The following is an 11753-nucleotide window of genomic DNA, read 5'->3' on the forward strand; positions in this document are numbered from 1 at the left end:
TATCCACTCACTAAGAGTTGCTAAATTCTGGAGGGATCATATAGGGAGAAAAAGATAAATGTTTCAATTCTGTTACAAAGATATAATTTGCAAAGTGTATAAGCCATCGTTAGCTTAAGAGAAAAGAGAAAAAGGTTTTCTTAAGTCTCAAAAAACAAAACATTAAAAAATCAGCAATATTTCAAATGAAAAAGTCATAAAAATTAAACTCATCCTCATCAGTTCCTTTAGTCCCATAACTCTTAATCCTTTTTTTAGCAGTTCCGTGATGTCATCAGTTTCTCCATTAGAGTTCTGTAATTTCCCAGCTAGTTCAGTTTTATGATGTGAAAGTTCATCAGAAACCAGTATTCGAGTGTAAATGTCAGAGTCCTTTCCGTGAATCTCTCTGGAAATGATGACATGCCTTTTTCAATCAAACCAACAAACTTAAACAAGCTTTCATTTACCAAATATCACTTACTTTAAACCAGTTAAATAGAGCTCTTAATTTGGCCCATGCCATCTGGAGGTAGAAAAATATCTCATACTGTATGGGCTCAGGCAACTCTATACATTGACTTCCTTTAGTGGGTTTGATTAACATTGTCTGAAGGGCAGATTTATATGCTGTTTTACAATATCAATACGGGGGGAATGTTTCCCCCAGTGAGACACAATGTCTACCCCCACAATACAATTTATAATATAATCATGCAAAAGAGACGTAATCACTTAATTCCATCAACTCTTATACCTCTAATCATAGCTTTCATTAGGACTTCATCAAAAAGTGTTAGTCTTATAATATTGGTTGGGGGAAGCATTCACATCCAGACATAGTCCATTTTCATAACAGACTCAAGCAAAGTTGATACAACCTTTTTATATAAAATTAGCTCAAACATTCCAACATTTATAATCTCATCAACACTTATACTTTTACATTTTTTCAATTTAATTGTAGCCTGAGTCAGAATCTTAAGGCTAGTCATTATTTTTTTGTATTTCCTTTTGTGTGTGTGTGTGTGTGTGTGAGGAAGATTTTGCCAATTTGAATAAATTGTGCTAACATTGCCAATCCTCTTTTTTTTCCACTGAGGAATACTGGCCCTAGGCTAACATCCGTGCCCATCTTCCTCCACTTTTTATATGGGACGCCACCACAGCATGGCTTGCCAAGCGGTGCGTTGGTGCGCACCTGGGATCCGAACAGGTGAACCCTGGGCCACCACAGCAGAGCATGCATACTTAACCGCTTGTACCACCGGGCTGGCCCCTGTATTTCCTGTTTAATTTGGTCTTTTATCATAGGTACCAATAAAACAATTATGACAAGAACTCTCTAAAAATTTTCCCAATTTAGAATTTTATCCAATTTAAGGATCCACCATCTGGCAGTTTTCTCTGGAGTATAAAGAATATTGTGGCCATGTGATGTTATACAAGAAAATTACCTTTTTCCTTTGTCATGGGCTCATATATAAAAGTTGCCCAATTATGGAGAACATAACTCAGGGGCTAGAGGTGGGGATCAATTTAGTGTTCCCCATAGCTGACTTACACACAAGACAAATACACTCATACAAAGATAAACTCTGACTCCTGACAAATGCAAATCCCAAAGTAGACCCAAGTCCAATGCATTTTCCACTCCTAGCAAGCATTTCGCTGAGGGTGCCTGACACCAGCCGGAAGGAAGGAGCAGCAGGAGAAGGCCCCTGGGCAAAGAAGCCCAGGCAGCTGCTAGGGGCCACTGATCACTCAAACCCTAACTGGGGCCAGCCAGCCATGGGCACAAGAATGTGGGCTGGCTCACCAAAATTGATACCAAAACTCTTAATCTTAATTTGTGTGCCTGATGTGCAGTAAGCCAATCATTGAGACATCAGTGCTTGGAGATGGAGAAAGGTTTATTCGAATTGGCCAAAACAAGAAGGTGGGAGGATAGGTTCTCTCAAATCTGCCTTAACAAGAGAAGAAAGCAGCAGGGGGTTTTAAGGAGCTAAGGGGCTTGGCAGGAGGAGTTTCAGAGGAACAAAGTGGTCACTCCCGATGAGCCCCTGGGCAATCTGACTTCTGGACATCAAAGGCAACTGGGGGCTGGTTATCTGGTGATGGTAACTTCCTTGAAGGCATTCTCCTTCTTCTGTAAAACAAGCTCATGAACCCTTGTGACTCTTGAGTCACCCCTCAGGTTAAACAAGAAAACAGCAAATTGACAAGATTGACTTCTTTTCATAACAAGGTGGAAAGGTAATCATATTGAATATTTACAGTAACCCGCAGGTACCCGGCTTCATATCGATTCCCTCTCCATCGTTTTTGTTTGTGTTTCCTGACAGTTGATCTGGTGATTTCTCCTGTAGTCTTCCACAAAGACGGTGCCTTTGCCGAAGACCTGTCCACCGTGTGGTTGGTAAATTTACAGTAAATCGATGATGGAGGAACATCAGGGGTAGTACTCTGTACTTCCTCCAGGAGGCGCACAACATCCAGCTGTCTCCCCAGTGGCCATGTGGCAGCCCTTGATGGTTACTGCTGAGATCCATTCATTCATTAGGCTCACCAAGTGGTAATAATGTAGTTCTGCCTTTGTTTTTCTATCTTTATTATTTGGACTATTCTACCCCAAAAGCACCTCTTTTTCTCACCTAAGTGAATATCCTGAGGTCCAGGGCTTATGTGAACTTGAAAGGCAGGATAAATGGATGGGACTTTATCTTTTTTTAGCCAGTTTTCATAAAACACACCTGATCCCCTCATCCTGTAAGCGAGAAATGGGCTGTCTATTCTTCTCCTGTTCCCGGCTAAGAAATGTTAAAAAACAAAATCCAACTGAGTAAATTTTAAAGATCTTACTGGCTTCATTCAACGATCCATGAAGTGGGCAGAATCCAGTCTAGCAGATAGAAGGAGCTCTGAAGAGCTGTACAAGGCAAGGGACTTTTAGGCAGAAGGGAGCAGGAACAGGGAAGTTATGTTAGGCAAAAAGGCAGCTTGGTTATTACAAGCTCACCTTCCTTTAGGGGATGGCAGGGGCCTATCAGACAGATGACCTGACTAGTGCTGATCAGATTCCTGGTTGAGGGGTTTAAGATGCCATGTCTGGGAGAGCTGAAACTGTCACTTGAGTGAAGTCTTGCCTTGGTGACAACGTGGTGCTTAGCATAAGCAGCTGTTTGGGGACTGCTACCTTGTTTTTAACAGGAAGAGAGCTGTCTCCACTCAACACCAAGGGAAGAATCAGATCTGTCCTCCTCACTGTCCCATGTGCTTCTCCCCTGGGCTCTCACATCCTCTGTGTGCTTCCTCGTCTAGGCTTCGACCACCACCAAACACAGCACAGCAGCGACAGTGGACACAGCGAGAGGAGCCGCAGCAGGAGCAGCCGCACAGAAAGCCCTCTGACCTTGAGTGCCTGGAGGTCACCATAAAATGGGCTTCAATTATACGCAGTGGCCCTTTTTCATACGAGGATCCCACACCAACTCTGCCTCCAGCTCCCTGGACCCCGAGGGCTCCCCCAGTTCCTCACCAGAGACTGCAGGGACCGTAGTGTTCAGCCCGCAGTGTCCCACGTGGCAGGCGAACCTCTGCTCCTCTCCAGGGAGGATCCGAGTGTCCACCCAGGTCTGGTAGGTCCAGTCCCCACTGGGCAGGTTGGTCCCAGGCCCAAAGGTGCCGTGGTGCATGGGCTCCCCATCCCAATGCCAGGTCAGGGTGGCACCCCGAGGATAGAAGCTAAAAGCCCTGCACCTCAGGATGACCTGGCCCACCAGGTTCTTACTGCAGGTCACAGTCACTGACGGGGGATCTGGGCGGAGACAGAGCAGAGTTCAGTGAGGCCAAGGGCTCCCTCCTTCCACTGCAGGGCAACCAAGAGCAGGAACTAGCCAGCCCTTAGAAATGACCCGTGCACATTCGCCCCCAGCCACTGCTCCAGGGGGGCTACATCCCCAGTGGAGAGAGGACTGTGGGAGGACCCCACACTGCTCCAACAGCCCCAGGACCCTCCGAGGGGGTCAGGCCCTCGCCCACCTGGAGAGCCTGAGAGAAGACAAACTCCCTGCTCTCAGGGGCCATCGGATCCACCTGAAGATGCTCAGCACACAGTTTTGAAGAATTTGTAGGCACTGATGGGACAAAGGGGCTGCTCTGCTCTACAGGGAGTGAGAATCCAGCCTCGGTGATGTACCTCCTTCCTCCCCAACAGAATCAGCTCCACGTGCTCCAGGGGGATGGAGGGACTGTCCACAAGGATGGCCAGCTGGCCCTGCAGCCGAATTTTTTTGTCCTGGGCCTTACATTCCTCTGGGGACCTCTGGTTGATTATAGGTATTTTCATACACTGCCCACCCCCCACAAGACACCGACACACACCAGCATCTACTCTTTCTTTTCATTTTGTCACAGGCTTAGAGGAGGAGGTAACTTTCAGCTGGACTTTTCTAAAAGTCAAAGTAGAACAAAAGTGAAATGACCCTGGTAATAAGATTTTGAGTGATTTGGGTTTGAATATGTGATCCTTGCTCCAGAGCTGGAATATGCTGTTCTTCTTGGCTCCCAGCCAGACTGGCCTCATCTGAGGGCCTCCACCAAGCACTTGAAACCTAGATGTCTTCCCCCCTCAAAGTCAAAATCCCAGCGAACGAGGAGAAAAAAAGGAGAGAAAAGGTTTCCCTGTACTGCCTGCCTGGGGCCTGAGGCCTGAGATCTGGGCCCACATCCTGGGACTCTCCACTTCTCCAGCTGATGGACCAGCAATGGGTCCAGAGGAGACCCCTCACCTACCCACATGGTTGTGACTCTCCCACAATTCAGTCAGAACTCAGCACCTAACCTAAGGCCAGGGCAGGACAGCAACTCAGAGAATAAGAGACAAGTTCTCTTCCTTGTGGGAACCAGGGATAGACTCAGTGGGTGGACCTTCCCGCCCAGGTCAGTACCTGTATTCTCCAGGAGGCCCCTCCAGGAGGCCAGGTATCTCCAGAGTTGGGCAGGACAAGTCACACGCAGGAAAGTCTTAACCAGATCAGCCCTGGGGCCTTGGGTCTCCCAGAGCTTCTTGATGTGCTGGGCTGAGGGTGTGGCCACTGTCCATGGGAGGGTCTCTGAGTCGAAGGTGAGGGAGTCCTGATCTTGCCCGTTGTAGCCCAAGCGCCAGGAGCCTCTGGTGCTGTCTCCCTGGAGCTCACAGCCCAATGTGGCCTGGAGCGGGTGAAGGCCTGGCCCACCCCAGGCAGCGACCTGTCACCTCACTGTGCCTGAACCTCTCCACCCAACAGGACTCCAGCCCAGAGGGGTATGTTGTCTCCTCAACCCAAATGTGAGGAACCTGGTGCAGTCTCAGGGGGGCCTCACCTCTCTGTGCAATTCCAGCCTTGCTGTGCCCTCCCCACCCCCAGCTGCAGGATAAACAGAGCAGGGACCAGACTCAGACCCACGTGCCCCTGGCCCTGCCCCCACTCACCTGAGCCCTGGCCCTGCTGGCAGATGATCTCTGTCAGCATCTGTCTGAGCTGCCGCTCCTTCTCCTTCAGGTCCTTGGTTTCTCTCTCCCAGGTCTCAGCTCCCAGGTCCATCTTGATCCCTAGACCCCGGGGGTCTGCCCTCTGGCTCTCGCCATCATAGCGCAGGAAGATCTCATCATCAAAGTATCCCAGGGCCAGGAACTGGGGCTTCCCAGGCCTGTGCAGGGACAGGGCCATGAGGTCGTAGCGGAGAGTGTGGGTTCCTGAGGGAGAAGCACACGTGGGTGATTCGCCCTGCCAAGTTCAAGGTTTCTAACAGCTGCCTCTGTCTTGAGTCATTTAAATCAGGCTATTCTGTCCTGACGTATCCCAGAGGTGAATGCGAGGAAACAAGCAGAGCATTTTGTGATGGACAGGATGAGAGGAAGAGAGGGTCAGGCAAAAAGATTAGGGTGGAAAGAGATTAGAGAGGCGTTAAGACGTGGAAGAGAAAGCAGGAGTATATTTGGGCAGAGAGACGGAAGCAGACACGACTGAGCGATCATAGCTGCACAAGGCAGAAAACCGGGAAACTCCAAAAGGCAGAACAGAAATCTCCCACAGTCTTTCAAGGACCAAGAACAGAACTGCCAGGTTCTCAACTGAAACCTCTGAAGGTCACATGCGGATTACAGAATCCTACTAGAACTGTGACCTTGCGCTGACCCATGTCGATCCTGATTGAATTGAGGCGATAAGGCCCTTGTATCGTCTGTTGAACTGAGGAAAAGAATAAACCTTTCTGGGTGGAAAATAACATCAACTGAAGCCAAACTGGTGTATGGTAGGTAACGTGCAAGATTCAACGTGAATTTGTTGACCTCCAAAGAGGCAGGAAGGCAAGACTGGTAATCAAGAAATATAGAAGATCCCAGAGAATTGGAGCCAACCTGCAAATGATCCCCAAGTTGGTATTAGCAGAAAAAATTCTAATATTAATATGTTTAAGAAAATGGGCAACATATTTGAAAGGAAAGAGGATTTCACCAGAGAAATGAAATGTATAAAGATAAAATGGAATTCTAGAAATGAAATACACAATATCTGATGTTTTGAACTCATTGGATGGGATCTGCAGCAGATTAGACAGAGAAAAACAGGATTAGTGAGCTGGAGGACAGGAAAATGGAATATACAAAAACAGAAGCTTAGAGAAATATGAAAGGAGAAAAAGGGAAAGCTAAGCATAAGTGACATGTGCGACCCTCTCATCTGTATCACTTGGAGTTTCAGGAGAGAAGAGAGAAAATGCAACCCTGGCATTATTCAAAGAGACAATAGCCAAGAATTGTCCAGAACATGCAAAACATCAATACCGTGTTCAGAAGGCTCTAAGTTTTAGGCAGGATAAACAGAAACAAAGCCCCCTGAGAACATCATGGCCAAAATACTGAACAGCTGAGACAGAGAGAAACATTGAAAATAAAAACACCCAACGAAAATAAGACATATTAATTTTAGGGAGCATTTTATAAGAACGTGAGAGCTGACCTCAACAGAAATGACGGAAAGCAGAACACAAAGAAATGACATCTTCCAAGTGCTGAAATAAAATCATCAGCACCTCACAAATCTATAGCCAGGAAAAAATACTATAATGGAAGGAAGTCAAAATAAAGATGGTTTAAGAAAAAAAAATGTGCATAGTCGCTGCTATCAGGTTTGCACTAAAGGAAAAGCCAATGGGAGCTCTTCAGGCAGAAGAGATGTTATTCAGGAATGAAAGAAGCAAACGCAGGCAGAAACCCCAAAGAACAACTGTGTGAGTATTTCTGATGAATATGAAGGAGTAGAACCAGCATTTTCACGTTCTGTGGAATTTAAAGTATATGTACAACTAAAGTATGACCACAGGGCCGGTCCGGTTGTGCAACCGGTTAAGTGCGAGAACTTCGCTGCGGCGGCCCGGGGTTCGCCCGGTCCGATCCGGGGCGTGCATCGACGCACTGCTTGTCAAGCCACGCTGGGGCAGTGTCCCATATAAAGTAGAGGAAGATGGGCACGGATGTTAGCCCAGGGCCAGTCTTCCTCAGCCAAAAAGAGGAGGATTGGCAGATGTTAGCTCAGGGCCGATCTTCCTCACAAAAAAATAAAAATAAAAAAAATAAAGCTTATGACAACAATAATGTGAGAGTTTGGGGTGGTGGGAAATGGAGTTTAAAGGTCTAGCAATATCTAGGAATTCTTAAAAGTCATAATTAGTACTTGACTACAATACTAATTATATTCTCTAAAACGACCACTGTGAGAAGAGTAAGAGATGTACAATTAACAAATTAATAGAAGAAAAAAATGGAGTATTGAAAAAGCTAGATATCCAAAAGAAGGAAAGCAGAAACAAGGAAGAAATAGATTAGCTGAATAGAAGATATAGAGCAAGATGGTAGATATAAACCCAAACATAACAGTAATTACATTAATGTGAGTGTACCAAAAACTCCATGTAAAAAAATCAAGTCATCAGATACAATTAAAAGAAAAAAATCACAAAATCAAATTACGTTGCTTATAAGAGTCACACAAAGACATCGGAAGACTGAAATGGAAAGGATGGAAAAATGATATAAACGTAAGCTCTCACTAGAAGGAGGTGGCATCGCTCTGCTAACATCAGATCAGGTTTTAAGACAAAAAGCATTTTGGGAGTAAAGAGAGGCCCATGCAATGGGAGATTTCAGCATCATAAATCTGTATGTTTCCAATTACATAGCTTTAGAATACAAAGAGCAAAATTAGCAAAACTAAAAGGAGAGACAGATCCAAAACACTTCAAGAGATGTTAACACCTCACCCACAATAACCAGAGAACAAGCAGACATAAAATCCGTAGGGTACACAGTCTGGACCACAGAATTAGCTTGACACAGTCGACCCACTCGCAACAGAAGGCATTTCTACGTGCACGTGGAACGTTTGCCAAAATCAGCCACACAGAGACATGAAGAATGATTCAACTGAAGGAAGTAAATTATATTAAAAATTTAAAAGTTAATACCTTAGAGACAGGCACCTCCACACCCTAAGGATTCCTGGTATAAGGGGGAACGTTTATCGATCCTGACTGACTCTATTCATAGAAGACTCGCCCTAAACTGTTCGGGGAAAATTGAGAACAAGAGAGTGCTCCAGAGGGATAAGTTTGGGAGGGTCGGGGTGGAGGGGGTCCAGATGGGGACGCGTGTGTGTAACCTGATAATTGCTTCGCGCCATAGCAATTCGCGCCATAAAATGTAACTGTTTAAATGTTTTAAATTAGCCAATCATGTAAGACCGCGCCAACCTTTTCCCTCTTTATGCTTCCGAATCCTATAAAAGAGCTTGCCCCTTAAGGTTCGGGGTCGACCCCTCTGTCTCCTGCGAGAGATACGTGTCGACCCGGAGCTCCGCTTAATAAAACCTCGTGCATTTGCATCAAGCTCGGTCTCCTGTGTCTGTGGGTCCGCGCCTTCCCGAGACTGGAGTTGGATTTCCTTTTTGGAATCCTACACAACAAGTGTCAGAGGATTGAAATCATTCAGAATATGTTATCTGACCACTGTGGTAATAAGCTAGAAATCAGTTTAAAAAACAGATATCTAGAAAACCCCCAATTGTTTGGAAATTAAACAGCACACTTGATATAGTCCATGGGTCAAAGAAGAAATCATAAGGGAAATTACAAAATATTTTGAACTGAATGAGAATGAAAACAATACATATCACACCTTGGGAGTGCAGCTAAAGTAGTGACTGGAGAGCAAGTCACAGCCTTAAATGCAGATATTAGAGAAAAAGAGACTAAATAGTGAACCTCTCAGCTTCTAGCTCAAGACATTAAAGAAAGAACATAAAATACATAACAAAAGTCAAAAGACATAATAAAGATAGGAGGAGAAATCAGTGAAATAGAAAATTAGATACAATAAAAATGGACAAATTTCTCAAAAAATAATTCATCTTACCACAGCTGATATAAGAAGAAAAAGTTAATAATCCCTTAAATATTAAGAAATTAAGGCCATGATTAAATATTTCCCAGCAAGAAACCTCCAGGCCCAGATGGCTTCATTGGTTAAGTCTAACAAATGCTTAAGATTAAAACAATATTTACAAACTGTAGCAGAAGATGGAACACGAGAGAGCACCCCAGATACGTTTCATAAGGCCAGCACAAATCTGGTGCCCTCCAAAGACCCTCACCTGCCTCCCTGCCGGTCCACCTCTCCAGACCTTTACCACCCCCATACTGCAGTCCCTCAGCCTCCCGCCCCTTCCGTGGACCCCAGATACTCACCATCCCCCACCACGGCTCCCAAATACCAGCTTCCCTGCTGATCACCTTCCCCCTTCACGAGGACCACACACACACAGACACACACACACACACACCATCCCCTTCCAGGGCCGCCCACATGCTCCTTGCTACTTCCCTCACTCACTGCTAGTTTCATGGAAGCCCCCCACACACTTCCCGTCCCCACACTGCCTCCTCCAGACCCTCACCTGCCTCCCTGCCTTCCCCAGAGACCCTCACCGTCCCCCACCACAGGCCCCAGGTACTCACCTGGCTCCCTGCAGACACCCCATCCAGACATCGCCCCCCACGGAGTGCCCCGGACACTCACCGCCCCCCTCTCCACGTGTCTCCGGGGAACCCTCACTGTCCTCCCTGGCGGCGCCTCCCAGCCCCCCAGACCCTCACCAGCCTCCTGCGGACCCTCCGTCCCAGGAAACACGGCGCCCACACCACCACCCTTTGGACATCCACCAGACTCTCCCCACATCCCCTCTCCCCGCCGCCGGGCCCCTCAAACACTCCTGCCCGCTTCCGTAGAGCCCCCTGCAAGCGCGCCCTCCGCAAGTCCTAACGTCCCCTCTCCTCCCGCCAGCCCCACACAAAGCCCGGTCCCCCATCCGCACCCAGACTCCCCCACCTCCCACCGCCGCCCAGGCGCTCACCAGGGGGGAACCCCCGCGACTCCTCCAGCAGCAGCAACAGGAGCAGCAGGTGGTTCAGGGCTCTGGGGACCCCCGGGGACACTAACCGCATTCCTGTCCAGAGGTCCTGATACCAAACTAAGTGGGCTTGCTTCTTGGTGAGTTAAATAAGAGTCTACACCAGTGGAAGTCGTCTCACAAAGTAAAGTGTATTTGCAGTAAATAGAGGGCCATGAAGAATCATTTCCAAAGGAAGCAGGAACTTGTATATCGGTTGGGGAATAAATATTCAAAAGGCAGAGGCGGGTATTGGCTTGCACAGGCTCAGTTGGAAAACCTGCTTCTGCAGACACTGCAGGTCACCCTACTGAGGCTTAATCTCCTCCTGAAGAGATCTTCATATGAAAATTAAGGCAAGGTCATGGGCGGAGCTCTTGTAGGGAGGCTTGATTAGCTTCACAGATGCAGCTGGTTGTGTCTCCTTAACATAAAAACAGTTAAAGGCTTCCAAACCCACCCTGGAGTCCCTCGGGGCACTGGTCCTTCACAGCCTTCGTGGGCAATTTGAAAGCCTGTGGTTTCCAACCAGCCCTTTCATTTTCCATGTTGTAGCAGAAGGCCCAGCGCACCTTACTCTGCGTGTTAACGGTAAGTCCCTGAGCCTCGCAAGGACCCAAACTTGCCATCAGCTTTGCCCAGGACCCCAAGTCTGTGCTTCAAGGGTCCCAGATTCCCTCTGTTCTGGGGAGGCTGCAGGCGGGCTGGGCACCCAGCCTGGTTGTCTCTGCCATGAGGAGGGTGAGGTAGAGCCTGGCGCCAGGGTGAGAGAGAGGAGCCCGGTGCCCAGGGCAGGGTGGGGGTTGGCGTCTCTGGGGAGGGAGGAGCCCAGCTGGAGCCTGGAGCCTGGTCTCTCAGGGTGGCTGAGTCAGGCTCTGAGGCAGGAAGGTGGAGGGAGAGGGAACAGGGCAGAGGGGTCAGAGGCTGTGCTGGAGGGCAGTGGCTGGTCCTGAGATGTGTGGACACTGAGAGCCACTACTCAACAGCATTAAGGCCTTGGGGTCAGGCAGCCCTGGGTTTGAATCCTGCCTCTACCCCTCCTCAAAGTGTCAGAAACGCCCTTTACAGATAGCTCTGTACAGATAGCTCTGTACAACTCTCTGTAACCAAGAGGGAGGCCCCCTTCTGGATGTTTGTCTCTGACAGCTTTCAAGCCCCAAGCTCTCCCTTCAGCCTCTCTCTGGCCAGCTCTGAGAGTCTGCAGGCTCCCTCCCTTCACCCCTACAGGAAGTTCAAACCCCAGTAAAACAAGACCTGCCCAACTCCTAGCCAAAAGAAAAACCAAAG

At 47.7% G+C, this 11753-nt stretch overlaps 1 protein-coding gene across 1 annotated transcript in view; it reads right to left on the reverse strand.

Annotated features, from left to right (window-relative positions):
• The window catches only part of LOC131397624 (MHC class I-like protein MILL1), a 48955-nt gene extending 38413 nt beyond the window's left edge, over positions 1 to 10542 (reverse strand). The window contains exons 1-3 of the mRNA XM_058530717.1: positions 10431 to 10542; positions 5453 to 5716; positions 4929 to 5207 (exon numbers count right to left, since the gene is read on the reverse strand). Of these exons, the coding sequence (XP_058386700.1) occupies positions 4929 to 5207; positions 5453 to 5716; positions 10431 to 10521 (634 nt within the window). The 5' untranslated portion in view covers positions 10522 to 10542. The remainder of the gene's footprint in view (positions 1 to 4928; positions 5208 to 5452; positions 5717 to 10430) is intronic.
• Between the last annotated feature and the right edge of the window lie 1211 nt (positions 10543 to 11753).

This window comes from Diceros bicornis, chromosome 34, assembly GCF_020826845.1.
Source record: "Diceros bicornis minor isolate mBicDic1 chromosome 34, mDicBic1.mat.cur, whole genome shotgun sequence".
Taxonomy (NCBI): Eukaryota; Metazoa; Chordata; class Mammalia; order Perissodactyla; family Rhinocerotidae; genus Diceros; species Diceros bicornis.